Source organism: Cetorhinus maximus, chromosome 4 (genome assembly GCF_964194155.1).
Source record: "Cetorhinus maximus chromosome 4, sCetMax3.hap1.1, whole genome shotgun sequence".
In the NCBI taxonomy this organism is placed as follows: domain Eukaryota; kingdom Metazoa; phylum Chordata; class Chondrichthyes; order Lamniformes; family Cetorhinidae; genus Cetorhinus; species Cetorhinus maximus.
In genome coordinates this window covers 147,614,977-147,631,325 of record NC_135882.1, presented here as the reverse complement: position 1 = coordinate 147,631,325, position 16,349 = coordinate 147,614,977, and the positions used below count along the sequence as shown (strand labels likewise).

The 16,349-nt window shown below is 43.3% G+C and overlaps 1 protein-coding gene across 4 annotated transcripts in view; it reads left to right on the top strand.

The window, feature by feature from the left end:
• The window catches only part of fam135b (family with sequence similarity 135 member B), a 471,310-nt gene that overhangs the window by 275,462 nt on the left and 179,499 nt on the right, over window positions 1–16,349 (top strand). For all 4 annotated transcript variants that reach the window (XM_078540962.1, XM_078540963.1, XM_078540961.1 and 1 more), the window contains 2 exons: window positions 15,105–15,278; window positions 16,039–16,165. In XM_078540962.1, the coding sequence (XP_078397088.1) occupies window positions 15,105–15,278; window positions 16,039–16,165 (301 nt within the window). The remainder of the gene's footprint in view (window positions 1–15,104; window positions 15,279–16,038; window positions 16,166–16,349) is intronic.

Below are 16,349 nucleotides of genomic sequence, written 5' to 3'. Positions count from 1 at the left end.
TCTAATGGTGTCTCTCTGAAAGCTTTTTCATAGTTCTCATGAGCATTTGCAGTAAGTGTTCTGAAATTCTTGTTAATCAATCTTGTTGTTTTACAACAGTATCAATTTACAGCCATTCAAGCAGTACTTTGAATCACGAGCTATCAAACAAAACCTTTTTAACTATCTCTCAAAACTTGGGCAATTAGATGCCAGAGCAATGAAAAAGCTAGGTCGCATCAGAACAGATGAAAGCTCCACAGAAGGCTCATAAAATTGTATGTGTGAACTTTTCATTGCTATCTAGTCATTCCTAACGTCAAATAGTTAATTTATTTCTTTAGTGGTCACCCTGTTTATCTGGATAGTTTGAAGCGATAATTTTGTTTGCTATGACACTCTGAAATGAAATGCAGACTAAAAATAAACATGAAAATGATGGAATACACACCGATGTATACGTGGAATTTAATACAGTTGCCTAATGTTATCAGGCTCTGGGATTCCTCTTGTTTGCTTCTTCCAGTATATTTAGCATTCATTTCACCTGATTCTCCTCCCTCTCCCCTAAAGTGGTGACGAATGTTAGGGGACTGCTCTCCAAATAGCCTACGATTTCTTTTGTGGCCATCTTGAGTCAGGCCACTTAGCCAAGGCTGTTGAGCAATGGAGGAGGAGAGTGTCACAATATAATCCACCGCTCATTTACTGTTGAAACCCACACTTTCCACCAAGAATGGTTGAATGACATGTCACTGCTGGAATCCTGGCTAGTTTATCCACTTCCCTAGTTTGTCACTGAGGCTAGTTGTAGGGACTTACTGCCATCCTGGCTCATAGAATGCCAGCTAAACTTTGTGACACTTTAACATACTATGGGCAGAGTTTTACGCCTTGCAGGTGGGCGCGCATTCAACCTGATCAGGCAAGCGTCCCGACACCATCATGCACTCGCGCGATATTTCGCTCGGCAGGCGCTCAAAAGTCGGAAGAGCACCTGCCGACAATTAAGCGGGTAACTAAGCCCATCAACGGTGCAATTGTCTGCGATTTTTCGTGGCCTGTCCAACCTTATGGTTGGCAGACGGTTGAATCGGCCAGGCAGCCTTTACATTTTTCATCAAACCTCATCCAAGGGCGGGATGAAATCTCCTTTACGAAATAAAATAAAAATAAATATCTGTGGACAACATTTTTATGAGGTATGATTTCATGTGCTTGATTGTGATGCATGGACATTTTTTTGTGTAGATTTTTACACCTTTATTTCATAATTTACAGGTTTGCAGCTCTCTGAGGCAGCCGTCTGCCTTCAGGGAGCTCTCTCTTAGCACTCAATCGGTGCCTGTGGTGATATCAGCGCCCGCCGCCTCCCACCCCCACCCCGACAGCGTGCGTTTCATGCTGTCTGGCTGTTAATTGGCCAGCCAGCATGAAATCATGGCTGGTGGTCTGTTTCCCTGCTGCTCCCGGGCCCACCAATCGCACATGTCCGCCAAGGATAAAATTCAGGCCTTTTTAGTTAATTAGCCTACTGAGATATCAAAGACTATCTTCACATTTACTTTTTGATCAGTAATTTATAGAGATAAAGAGGGACCCAAATCAGTCAACTCCATAACTTTATCCTAATTCTTTGTGTGTTTTTTGTTCAACCCACATACTGATTGTGAGACTTCATAGTCATGTGGACATTGGATTAAAAATTCAATATTATAGTAACCTGGTTCATAACCTGGTTCATATGAAAAAGCAGTTGCATATCTCGGGTTTGCACTCGAGAGTGAGCTGCCCTGATTAATGATAACAACCACAATAGCAACAAATGTTTACATAGCACCCTTCTTATGCCCAAACACCCCAAAACACTTTAGAAATGGAGCAATAGCTACTGAACATGATGCTTCATTGCAGAAGCGGTGAAGTGAGCATTTTGGAAGGAGAATACGAAATAGCAAGTATGAGAAAGCTGAAAGGCTATGCCGTCGATGGTACAGCAAAAGAAGGGGCACTTACAATAGCTTAAGTAGAGGGCTCAAGTTATAAAATAGGACTGGAAAAGCTTGCAGAGACATGGTGGAATTAGGCCATGAAGGGTTTTGAAGGAAAGCATGAAGAATTTAAAGTTGATGTGCAAGACAGGAACAAAGGTGAGGGCCAGTTAGTGTGGATTAAGCTATGAGCCACAGAAGTCTAGAGGATGTGGAATTGTGTAAGATGGAACTGGAAGGCCAGAGAGGAGGGCATTCAAGAAATCAAGCATTGAGTTGATGAAGATCTATATGAGTGCTTTGAGAGTTCAGAAGAGGAGACATAGGGAATGTGCCAGAGATGAAAGTAAATGTTGGGCTAAGTATAGGGTTTGAAGCTCAGATCAAATGTAGACACTAAAGTTGCAAATGTCAGGGTCTGTATGAGCAAGCAACTTTAATCTACTTCAGTTTTTGCAGTGTTGGGCTGAAGGAAATTAGCTCATACAAGACTTGATATTGTTCAGGCGGTGGACAGTACAGTACAATCATGGAACTAAGGGTGAAGGTGAAGAGGTTGAGTTGGCATCAAAAGCATTAGGAACCTGCCTATAATTATGGATGATAATGCTAAGGGATGGATTTTAGTAGAAGGATAGAAGTTGATCACGAAGCATACTTAAGATGATTATCAAAAAATTAACGTGGTGGTGGCGGGCAGGTGAAGGATTTGGGGGCAAGTGGCATTGAAGAGAAGCGATAAAGATGGATGGAGGGTTCATTTATGTTGACTGCTCTGTAGAAGTTGAAGCTAATGGAGAAGGATAGCTTACATTTACACAGAGTCGTATTGCTGTCTTGTATGAAGTAATTCAATCCATAATGTCCCATGTTTAATTTCCAGTAAAGTTGGAGTCAGTTGATCTCAACAAGGTCAGTAGTTGAAATATTTGCAACAAACCTCAGAGGCTCTGTGTTGAGAAAGTGAAACATTAGCCAGAGTTCTGACTATCTATTTTCTACTGGGCCCTACTAAAAAGTGAAAATGTAACTTAATCCTTGATCAAATAGCCCATCAACACATATTGGCTTGGCACATATTTGAGAATAGCTGTCATCAGAAGTTGCTTCATGGCTTTTGAGTGTGTCTGCAATGGTACTCCATCAATAGTGCCTTCAGGAAAGGAGAGAGAAAATTTGGAGGGAATGGATTTAGTAAATGCTCCAGCCTGCTACTTGTAGTATTTCTGCCATTAGTGATAACTACAAGATTATAATATTCAAACAATCCTTTAGCACTGTTGAAATGGTTCTCGGGTTGGACTGGATGTTTCTTGTATTGAATTTGGCACATGGAATCTAAAATGGATTGTAGCATGAGAAACATGTCAGACTAGTTTTTGTCTTGGCATTGACTCCTCCCCATATATTTTGAACACTAGACTGTAAGTTGAGAACCTGCTGAGAATTCCATGTTATGCTAGTCCCTGGGGGAAATTTTAATTTGAAGCTGGGAACAAATCCTCACATATGCACCAATGTTGTCCGGTATGACTGAACAATAGGAAAATATCAACAGATTTAGACAAATACTTTTAATTAATGAGGAAGTTTTTTTTAAAATTCATTTATGTGAGGTGGGCATCACTGGCTATGCCAGCATTGATTGTCCACCCCTAATTGCCCTTGAGAAAGTGGTGATGAGCTGCCTTCTTGAACTGCTGCAGTCCCTGTGGTATAGGTACAACCACAGTGCTTTTAGGGAGGGGGTTCCAGAATTTTGCCCCAGGAACAGTGATATATTTCCAAGTCAGGATGTTGAGTGTCTTGGATGAGAACTTCCAGGTGATGATGTTCCCATGTATCAGCTGCCTTTGTCCTTCTAGTTGGCAGGGTTTGCGGGTTTGGAAGCTGCTGTCTAAGTACCCTTGTGAGTTGCTGCAGTGTATTTAATAGATGGCATACACTGCTGCCACTGTTCGTTGGGGCTGGAGGAAGTGAATGTTTGCGGAAGGGGTGCCAATCAAGCAGGCTGCTTGATGCTACACTTGGTCAAAAGCTGCCTTGATGTCAAGGGCTGTCATCTCACCTCACCTCTGGAGTACGTCTCTTTTGCCCATGTTGAACCAAGCTGTAATGAAGTCATGAGCTGAGTGGCCCTGGCAGAACCCAAACTGAGCGACAGTGAGCAGGTTATTGCTAAGCAAGTGCCGCTTGATAGCACAGTTGATGATCCCTTGAATCACTTTACTGATGATGGAGAGTACACTGATCGGGTGGTAATTGCCCGGGTTGGATTTGTCCTGCTTTTGTGTGCAGGACATAGCTGGGCAATTTCCCACATTTCCCGGTAGGTGCCAGTGATTTAGCTGCACAGGAACAGCTTGGCCAGGGGTGTGGCAAATTCTGGAGCACAAGTCTTTAGGGGCAGGTGATGGCAGAATGGTATTATCGCTGGATTGGTAATCTAGACACCCAGGGTAATGCTCTGGGGACTTGGGTTTGAATCCCGCCATGGTAGATGGTGGAATTTGAATTCAATAACAATCTGGAATGATGACCATGAAGAAGAATCATATGGACTCGTAATGTTAACTCTGCCTTTCTCTCCACAGATGCTGTCAGACCTGCTGAGTTTTTCCAGCATTTTTTGTTTGTGTTTCAGATTTCCAGCATCTGCAGTATTTTGCCTTTATATTACCCTGAAATCATTGTCGATTGTTGTAAAAATGCCCTTTAGAGAAGGAAATATGGTATCATGTGATGCCAGACCACAGCAATGTGGTTGACATTGAAATGGCCTAGCAAGCCTCTCAGTTGTATCAAACTGCTACAAAGTCTCAAAAAAGGAATGAAACCAGATGGACCACCCGGCATCAACTGGAAATGACAACAGAAAACTCAGACTTGTCGACCCTGCAAAGCCCTCCTTTGCAGCATTTGGAATTTGTGCCAAATTTGGGAGAGCTGTCTCCCAGACCAGTCAAGCAACAGCCTGACATAGTCACCCTAACGGAATCATACCTTAGAGATAAGGTTCCAGACATCACGATCACCATCCCTGGGTATGTCCTGTCCCACCAGCAGGTCAGACCCAGCAGAAGGGGTGGCACAGTGGTATACAGTCAGGACGGAGTTGCCCTGGGAATCCTCAACATCGACTCTGGACCCCATGAAGTCTCATGGCATCAGGTCAAACATGGGCAAGGAAACCTCCTGCAGATTATCACGTACTGCCCTCCCTCAGCTGATGAATCAGTGCTCCTCCATGTTGAACATGACATGGAAGAAGCACTGAGAGCGGCAAGGGTGCAGAATGTACTCTGAGTGGGGGACTTCAATGTCCATCACCAAGAGTGGCTCAGTAACCCCACTACTGGCCAAGCTGACCGAATCCTAAAGGACATAGCTACTAGATTGGGCCTGCGGCAGGTGGTGAGACAACCAACAAGAGAGAAAAACATACTTGACCTCGTCCTCACCAATCTGCCTCCCGCAGATGCATATGCCCATGACAGTATTGGTAGGAGTGACCACGGCACAGTCGTTGCGGAGATGAAGTCCCGTCTTCACATTGAGGATATTGTCCGTCGTGTTATGTGGCACTACCACGGTGCTAAATGAGATAGATTTTGAACAGATCTAGAAACTCAAGACTGGCATCCATGAGGTGCTGTGGGCCTTCAGCAGCAGCAGAATTGTACTCAACCACAAGCTGTAACCTCATGGCCTGGCATATCCCCCAACCTATCATTACCATCAAGCCTAGTTCAATAAGGAGTGCAGGAGGGCATGCCAGGAGCAGCACCAGGCATATCTAAAAATGAGGTGTGTGCCTGGTGAAGCTATAATACTGGACTACTTGTGTGCCAAACAACACAAGCAGCAAGTGATAGACAGAGCTAAGCGATCCCACAGCCAATAGATCAGATCTAAGCTCTGGCAGCCCTGCCACATCCAGTCGTGAATGATGGTGGACAATTAAACAACTCACTGGAGGAAGAGGCTCCACAAATATCCCCATCCTCAATGATGGGGGAGCCCAGCACATCAGTGCAAATGATAAGGCTGAATCATTCGCAACAATCTTCACCCAGAAGTGCCAAGTGGATGATCCATCTCGGCCTCCTCTGGAGGTCCCCAGGATCACAGATGCCAGTCTTCAGCCAATTCGATTCACTCCACGTGATATCAAGAAACAGCTGAAGGCACTGGATACTGCAAAGGCTATGAGCCCTGGCAAAATTCCGGCAATAGTATTGAAGACTTGTGCTCCAGAACTTGCTGCGCCCCTAGCCAAGATGTTCCAGTACAGCTACGACACTAGCATCTATGTGGAAAATTGCCCGGTATGTCCTGTACACAAAAAGCAGGACAAATCTAACTGGGCTGATTATCGTCCATCTGTTTACCCTCGATCATCAGTAAAGTATTGGAAGGGACCATCAACAGCGTATCAAGCAGCACTTGCTTAGCAATAACCTGCTCACTGACGCCCAGTTTGGGTTCCACCAGGGCCACTCAGCTCCTGACCTCATTACAGCCTTGGTTCAAGCATGGACAAAAGAGCTGAACTCCCGAAGTAAGGTAAGAGTAACTGCCCTTGACATCAAGGCCACATTTGACCGAGTGTGGTATCAAGGAGCCCTAGCAAAACTGGGGTCAGTGGAAATCAAGGGAAAACTCTCCACAGAGGAAGATGATTGTGGTCATTGTAGGTCAGTCATCTCACTCCAGGACATCACTGCAGGAGTTCCACAGGGTAATGTCCTTGGCCCAAATATCTTCAGCTGCTTCATCAATGATCTTTCTCCATCATAAGGTCAGAAGTGACGATGATCGCTGATGATTGCACAATATTTAGCACCATTCATGACTCCTCAGTTACTGAAGCAGTCCATGTCCAAATGCAGCATGACCTGGACAATATCCAGTCTTGGGCTGACAAGTGGCAAGTAACATTCACGCCACACAAGTGCCAGGCAATGTCCATCTTCAACAAGAGAGAGTCCAACCATTACCCCTTGATGTTCCATGGCATTACCATCGCTGAATCCCCCACTATCAACATCCTGGGGGTTACCATTGACCAGAAACTGAACTGGACTAGCCACATAAATACTGTGGCTACAAGAACAGTTAAGAGGCTAGGAACCCTATGACGAGTAACTAACCTCCTGACTCCTCAAAGCCTGTCCACCATCTACAAGACCCAAGTCAGGAGTGTGATGGAATACTCCCCACTTGCCAGGATGAGTGCAGCTCCCACAACACCCAAGAAGCTTGACACCACCCAGGACAAAGCAGCCCACTTGATTGGAACCACATCCACAAGCATTCACTCCCTCCACCACCAACGGACAGTGTGTATCATCTGCAAGATGTACTGCAGGAATTCACCAAGACTCTTAGACAGCATCTTTCAAATCCATGACCACTACCAGCTAGAAAGACAAGGGTAGCAGACAGATGGGAACACTACCACCTGGAAGTTCCCCTCCAAGTCACTCACCATCCTGACTTGGAAATATATCACCGTTCCTTCACTATTGTTGGGTCAAAATCCTGGAACTCCTATCCAAACAGCACTGTGGATGTTCCTATACCACATGGATTACAGAGGTTCAAGAAAACAGCTCACCACCACCTTCTCAAGGGCAGCTAGGGATGGGCAATAAATGCTGGTCTACCCAACAAAGCCCACATCCCCTGAATGAATAAATTAATCTATTGCCGGAATATTGCCAGGGCCCATAGCCCAGTGCCCTCAGCTGTTTCTTGATATCATGTGAAGTGAATCAAATTGGCTAAAGACTGTGATGCTGGGGACCTCCAGAGGAGGCCGAGATGGGTCATGCACTGGGCACTTCTGGCTGAAGATTGTTGCAAATGCAAATCTTTTTCACTTGTGTGCTGCCTCCTCCATCATTCATGATGGGGATATTTTTGGAGCCTACTCCTCCAGTGACTTGTTTACTTGTCCCCCACCATTCATGACTGGATGTGGCAGGACTGCAGAGCTTAAATCTGATCCATTGGTTGTGGAATCGCTTAGCTCTGGCTTTCACTTGCTGCGTATGCTGTTTGGAATGCAAATAATCATTTGTCATAGCTTCACCAGATTGACACTTCATTTTTAGGTATGCCTGGTGCTGCTCCTGGCATGCCCTCCTGCACTCTTCATTGAACCAGTGTTGGTCCCTTGGCTTGATGGGCCATGAGGTTACAGATTGTGGTGAGTACAATTATGTTGCTGCTGAAGGCCCACAGCACCTCATATCCCCCACTCTACTATTACCATCAAGCCAGGGGATCAACCCTGGTTCAACGACTACATGGTCATCAACAGCATGTTTCCTTGTCCATGTTTGACTTAATGCCATGAGACTTCATGGGGGCCGGAATCAATGTTGAAGACTCACAGGGCAACTCCCTCCCCACTGTGTATCACTGTGCCACCACCTCTGCTGGTTGGACAGAAAATGCCAGGTGGTCCATCCACTTTCATTTCTTTTTATTTGATTGATACAACTGAGTTGCTTGCTGGGCCTTTTTAAGAGTCAACCACATTACTGCAGAGTCACATTTAGGCCAGACCAGGTGACGATGGCAGATTTCCTTCCCTAAAGGGCATTTGTGAACCAAATGGGTTTTTATGATAATCGACAATCCACAATGGTTTCATGGTCATCATTCGACTTTTAATTCCAGATTTCTACTGAATTCAAATTTCACCATCTGCCATGGTGGATTCGAACCTGGGTTCCCAGAGCATTCCCCTGGGGCTCTAGATTACCAGTTCTTTGACACTACCACTAGGTCACCACCTCCCCTAAAAAATATCCACGTCTTCAATGCATCAGTCTGGCAACTGAGTGAGTTTGACACACCTCTAGATATGGGCCCAGATTGGTGGAATAAATGTCACTTTGTTTGTTGCCTGCAAGAATTTTGAGAAATCAGTGATTGCCAACCAAGTTCCTGATAGGCATGCATTCACGCCACATAACTGCCACAATTTGGCACTAAATTCACAGTCTAACCCAAAGAGGCCGCAAAGTGGCTCACACTGATTTCCAATGCATACATTTCTATACTGATATTTTTTTATCCATGGACTATTGTTACAGTCCCTGTGGAAACCAATAACCTAAAAAAACAGGCAAGCTTACCAAGAAATCCCAACAAACAAAAACTGATGGGCAAAATATCACTTTTTATAACGTTTACTTTTATTTTAACAACCAAACCAAAATCAATATAAATTAAGCATGAATTAACAAGCAAATTGTATTCAATAGAAACTATAAATTACACTTTAAATAGCTGATACAACAAAAATAGATTTCATGGATTTACTGACAGTCCTCTTTGCACATATGGCATGACATGCAGCCACAAATTCCTTCACAATTCTATCGTCTTCATATAGAATTCAACTCCTTTTCTTCACACAGGATTTGGTCATTGAGTCGCCTCTGATAGCAGCTTTAATCCAGCCGAGTTTCACAGATACGGTCATCACCAAAAGTGCACATCTCTGCAGAACCTCTTTGGCTTGGTTCATAACAGTCTTTATGGCATAAATACCCTAGAATCACCTTCATTGTATCATTCGATAGTACGCTGGTACACTCTGTCGGCCAGCTCTTAATAACTGAAGCAGCGGCAGTAATTTTAGAAACATAGGAACAGGAGTAGGCCATTCGTCCATCATTCAGTTAGATCATGGCTGATCACCTACCTCAACGCCACTTTCCTGCATTACCCCACATCCCTTGATGTCATTAGTATCCAGAAATCTATCAATTTCTGTCTTGAAGATGCTCAATGATTGAACTATCACAGCCCTTTGGGGTAGAGAGAATTCCAAAGATCCACTACCCTCTGAGTGAAGAAATTCCACCTCATCTCAGTCTTAAATGGCTCACCTGTTATTCTGAGACTGCGTTCCTTGGTTCTAGACTCACTAGCCAAGGGAAACATGCTATCTACATCTACCCTGTCATGCCCTGTAAGAATTTTGTAAGTTTCATTGAAATCACCTCTCTTTCTTCAAAACTCTAGAGAATGCAGGCCCAGTTTCCTCAATCTCCCCTCATAAGACAATGCTGCCATCCCTATTCACTATCCCTGCTACTAAACCCATTCTTCGAATTTTCATTATTTTTAGCTACACACAACTCCCTATAGCCTGCCTGCATTGACTCCCTGCTGAAATCTGACCTCTGAAAGTTTTGTGTTTTTTTTCCCCAATCAGCTTCAATTTGCTTAGGAACCTGAGGTCACAACCTGATTTCCCAGAGGCCTTAATGTCACAGCCAGAAATCACAAGTTACAACTACCCTTTCCCTGAAACCTGAAGTTTTTATTTTCTATTTCAGTTAGGGACTGCCTCAATAAATACAGGCTTTGAAACCAAAGTTATTGTAGATAGCAGCTTGCAAACACTTCCCACCTTGGTCTCGCAAACAACGGATTTCAACTAAATATGTGAAGGGGCAATAAATTACATTAGACCATAAGACCAAGGAGCAGAAATTAGGCCATTCGGCCCATCGAGTCTGCTCCGCCATTCAATCATGGCTGGTAAGTTTCTCAACCCCATTCTCCCGCCTTCTCCCCGTAACCTTTGATCCCCTTACCAATCAAGAACCTATCTATCTCAGCCTTAAATACACTCAATGACCTGGCTTCCACAGGCTTCTGTGGTAATGAATTCCATAGATTCACCACTCTCTGGCTAAAGAAGTTTCTCCTCATCTCTGTTCTAAAAGGTCTTCCCTTTACTCTGAGGCTGTGCCCTCGGGTCCTAGTCTCTCCTACTAATGGAAACATCTTCCCCACGTCCACTATATCCAGGCCTTTCAGTATTCTGTAAGTTTCAATCAGATCCCCTCTCATCCTTCTAAACTCCATCGAGTATAGACCCAGAGTCCTCAAACGTTCCTCATATGTTAAGCCTTTCATTCCTGGGATCATTCTCGTGAACCTCCTCTGGACCCTCTCCAGGGCCAGCACATCCTTCCTGAGATATGGGGCCCAAAATTGCTCACAATATTCTAAATGTGGTCTGAGAAGAGCCTTATAAAGCCTCAGCAGCACATCCCTGCTTTTATACTCTAGTCCTCTTGAAATAAATGCCAACATTGCATTTGCCTTCCTAACTACCGACTCAACTTGTAAGTTAACCTTAAGAGAATCCTGGACTAGGACTCCCAAGTCCCTTTGCACTCCAGATTTCTGAATTCTCTCCCCATTTAGAAAATAGTCTATGCTTCTATTCTTCCTACCAAAGTGCATGACCTCACACTTCCCCACATTGTATTTCATCTGCCACTTTTTTGCCCATTCTCCTAACCTGTCCAAATCCTTCTGCAGCCTCCCCACCTCCTCAATACTACCTGTCCCTCCACCTATCTTTGTTTCATTTGCAAACTTAGCCAGGATGACCTCAGTTCTTTCATCTAGATCATTAATGTATAAAGTGAAAAATTGTGGTCCCAACCATGACCCCTGTGGAACTCCACTAGTCACCGTCCGCCATCCTGAGAAGGACCCCCTTATTCCCACTCTCTGCCTCCTGCCAGACAGCCAATCTTCTATCCATGCTAATACCTTGCCTCTAACACTATGGGCTCTTATCTTACTGAGCAGCCTCCTGTGCGGCACCTTGTCAAAGGCCTTCTGGAAGTCCAAGTAGATAACATCCATTGTCTCTCCTTTGTCTACCCTACTAGTTACCTCCTCAAAGAATTCCAACAGATTTGTCAGGCATGACCTCCCCTTGATGAAACTATGCTGACTTTCCCCGATTTTACCATGCACTTCCAAGTATTCTGAAATCTCATCCTTAATAATGGACTCTGAAATCTTACCAACGACCGAGGTCAGGCTAATCGGCCTGTAATTTCCCGTCTTTTGCTTCACTCCCTTCTTAAACAGGGGGGTTACATTAGCGATTTTCCAGTCCTCTGGGACCCTCCCTGACTCCAGTGATTCCTGAAAGATCACCACTAACGCCTCCACTATCTCTTCAGCTATTTCCTTCAGAACTCTGGGGTGTAATCCATCTGGTCCAGGTGATTTATCCACCTTCAGACCTTTCAGTTTTCCTAGCACCTTCTCCTTGGTAATGGCCACCATCCTCACCTCTTCCCCCCGACTCTCTTGAACTTTGGGGATGTCACTCGTGTCTTCCACTGTGAAGACTGATGCAAAGTACCTATTCAGTTCCTCCGCCATTTCTTTGTTCCCCACTACTACTTCTCCAGCGTCATTTTCCAGTGGCCCAATGTCCACTTCTGCCTCTCTCTTACCCTTTATATATCTAAAAAAACTCTTGCAATCTTCTTTTATATTATCGGCTAGTTTACCCTCATATTTAATCTTCTCCCTCCTTATTTCTTTTTTAGTTGTCCTCTGTTGGTCTTTGTAGGCTTCCCAATCCCCTGGCTTCCCACTGCTCTTCGCCACATTGTATGCTTTCTCTTTAGCTTTTATGCTGTTCCTGACTTCCCTTGTCAGCCATGGTTGACTCGTCCTCCCTTTAGTATGCTTCTTCTTCCTAGGGATGAATTTTTGCTGCGTCTCCCAAATTACTGCCAGAAACTCCTGCCATTGCTGTTCCACTGTCTTTCCTGCTCGGCTCATCTCCCAGTCAATTCTGGCCAGCTGCTCCCTCATGCCTCTGTAGTTGCCTTTATTCAACTGTAATACCGTTACGTCTGTTTCCAGCTTTTTCCTCTCAAACTGCAGAGTAAATTCTATCTTATTATGGTCACTTCCTCCTAAGGGTTCCTTCACCTTAAGCTCCCTTATCAAATCTGCCTCATTACACATCACTAAATCTAGAATTGCCTGTTCCCTAGTGGGCTCCACCACAAGCTGCTCCAAAAAGCCATCTCGTAGACATTCCACAAATTCCTTTACTTGGGATCCACTACCAACCTGATTTTCCCAATCTACCTGCATATTGAAATCCCCCATGATCACTGTAACCTTGCCTTTCTTACACACCTTTTCTATCTCCTGGTGTATCTTGTGCCCCACATCCTGACTATTGTTCAGAGGCCTGTACATAACTCCCATTATGTTTTTTTCACCTTTGCGGTTCCTCAACTCTACCCACACAGATTCTACATCATCTGACCCGACATCATTTCGTGCTATCGATTTAATTTCATTTCTTCCTAACAAAGCAACCCCACCCCCTCTGCCAACCTGCCTATCTTTTCGATAGGATGTATATCCTTGGATATTTAGCTCCCAGTCCTGATCCCCTTGCAGCCATGTCTCCGTAATGCTCACCACATTATACCTGCCAATTTCAATCTGCGCCACAATCTCATTTACCTTATTTCGTATACTGCGTGCATTCAGATACAATACCTTCAGTCCTGTATTTCCCGTCCCCTTTCTCATTGTCGTCCCTTTATCTGATGTGCTTGAAGTTAGATTCCTAGCCCTTTCCAAACACTCTGTCCTATTTTGTGTTCTGGAGGCTTTAATAGCCTCTCCTGCGCTCTCCTTTTCAGTTTTTTCATAATTTTCCATGAAGTTGAATCTACTCCTCCATACGCTAACCTGATGCTTTGTTTCCCATTAGTTATACTTCTTGGAGTTTTACCCTTCCCTTCCCCCCCCCCCACTTTCTAGTTTAAAGTCCTGTTGACCACTCTATTTACCCTTTATTAGTGTAGATGTGAACACCTTACAAGCAGTTTGTGAAAGAGCATGTATTACTGTGTGCCAGAGTTGTTTGGCTGAGGTATCCTGCTGTGCAATGAGTGCTAATTATTGTAAATATGTATTAGTTTAGCCCAGATATTCCATTAATACCGTGAGCCTGAGTTTAATTGTTCCAGGTGTCCCATCACACAATGTGAGGTTGACATTTTAGTTGATCTAAATCCAAACTGCAAACTTGTCAGTGAAACTGAAATACAGTATCACACAGTGTGACTGTTCCATCATTAAGTGTCATCAGAATATGCAAAACTTATATTTAGAAAACATAATGACACCAGGGACAGAATAAAATTACCGTACAATAATTTTCTTAGGTGCCAATATTGCACTCTTGAAATTTATAGGTGTGAGTTTGCATGGACTGGACTACATTTAACAGTGCAAAGTGAACATGATTTCTGGGAATACTATTCATTTTCTCTCTGAATGTTAATTGACACTATGCAAATGTTTTGACCTCTATTATTGCTGTGGGACTCTTGGATAGTACAAAGCATAGTTTCATTAAACAAGAGGAATAGGAAGGTTTGTAGAAGCTGAAGCTTTCACTTTTTTGCTGCATTTATTTGTCTGAAGCCAATTTTTTAAGGTATTTGTGCTGTCTTCTGCCTTTGGTCTTCTTAGGTCATTTATCATAGGAAGAAATGATGTACTCACAGGTAGACAATATTCACCATTATGGATATTAACAGAGCTGAACACAGTGAACAATGATTAAAAATTAAAGCAAGGAGACATATCAACATTAGTGAAAGTGAAATGAATAGTAATTGTACCAAATCCAACACTCAATCATAACTGTACAGCACATTCAATATCATGTTTCCCATGCCCCAGGCTTTTTAAACCTAAGTGTTACCACCTAACTACAGTTTTTTTTATCTTGATTTCTTTCCTACTCCTTTCAATCTTACAGTTGCTTTGTGATATGAGGCTTGATTGACTGAGATTTCTTGTACTTCTTTCCATAAGTGCTTACATTTTGCTGTTTTCTGTCAATAACATCTAGCCTGAAGCAATGTTAGTGTGCATTTAAAGCAGCAGAATCTGGATGGTTCATTATAAGTGCATGCATACATGAAATAGAGAACAGACTGTTTCAGGCTTGGTACCAAGCCAAGAGTTAGATGAAAGCGACCTCAGTGGATCCTGAGCATCAGATTTAAACAAGTCCTAACTTACTATGTCTCTGTAACCATGGTTCTCTATTTACACTAAATGAATAATTATGATTTCTTTGCTAATTTAATTTGTTATGCTTTCTCTATAAAAACAGATTTTTGAATTGCTTCGGATTGTACACATGTAATTCTCTTGTGAGCACTTTTGCCCAATACAAAAGAATCCTCATAGGAGCGATGTCTCCCAGTTACGTCTGAAATACGTTTTTCTGTTTGCCTACAGATTGAGTGACATTGCAGGAATACCTTTGATCAGCAGCCGAAGACTAGGTCTTCATTTTCATCCCAGGAGGGGGTTACACCATCATGTACCTGTCATGTTTGACTATTTCCACCTCTCAGTCATATCCGTTACTGTGCATGCATCGCTTGTTGCTTTACACCAGCCCTTGATAAGGTACAGTAGTGACCTTGATTGCATTACCTTCTGCATGTTTTAATGGGATGCCTTACCAGAACATTAAATGTATGGTCACCTGGTGCTCCAAATAATTCTCAGTTCAATAGTGAAAGTGTGATTCTTTCGAAAACAACATGCCATTAGACACAACCGCTACAGAGAAGAGATTGACGTATCTTAACTCACTGTTTTGCCAAGAAGCAGCAGAATTTAAGGTCATACCTACTTACACTCTCATTGTCAGACCCTAATCTCACCCAAGCTCCAAGCAGAAGCAGTACTTCTTTGCATGTAAGTACCTGTCAGAGGAAACTTCAATCCTGACCATTGTCAGACTTTGCTTTGTAGATAAATGTGGAGCAGTGTTGATTGAGGAAGCAAAAATGCATCCTAGGTTAATTTGAGGAAAATGCTAGGGAATTTTGTTCTAAGACAATCAGGCAAGATCCAAGTTTAGCAAACATACGTAGCCTTACAACCCCTTTCCCCACAATACCCCATTGTTAGTGACATCAAAATGTTGGTGCAGAGTAGAAGAATCTTTGTAGCATCTGCCTCATGACGTATCTGACCTGGGGAATTTGCTGCAAATAAAAGTGGGAAGAAAGGAGGGAAGATAAAAATTGAATTCCCAGTGCTGACATCCCTCACTTTAATGAGCACAAACAAAATATCATCCCCCCAAAACCCGTTGCCCAAAAAGTGGAACAAGCTGTATAAATTCTTCACTTTCACTAGCTTTTTTTGTATTCCTTAGTTTCCCTCGACTAAGCAAGGGGTCGTGGCTTGGTAAAAGTGGCCCGGAGATGGAACTGGATGTATCAAATCTGACTCTTGAAAACCTCATGTTTGGGTCTAGCTACTACAAACAGCTTACAGTAGAGGTAAGACAGTTTCCATGTCAATTTTTGCTGGAGGATGTTTTTGAGTGTCTCAGATACTTTGCCTATATTTATGTGCTGAATCTACAGATCACTTCTGACTTATTCATTTGCCTTTGCTGTTCATTTTTGTGAGGTATCGTAATTAAGATCAGGTTGCATTGTGTTTTGTTTTATTAAAATGCCT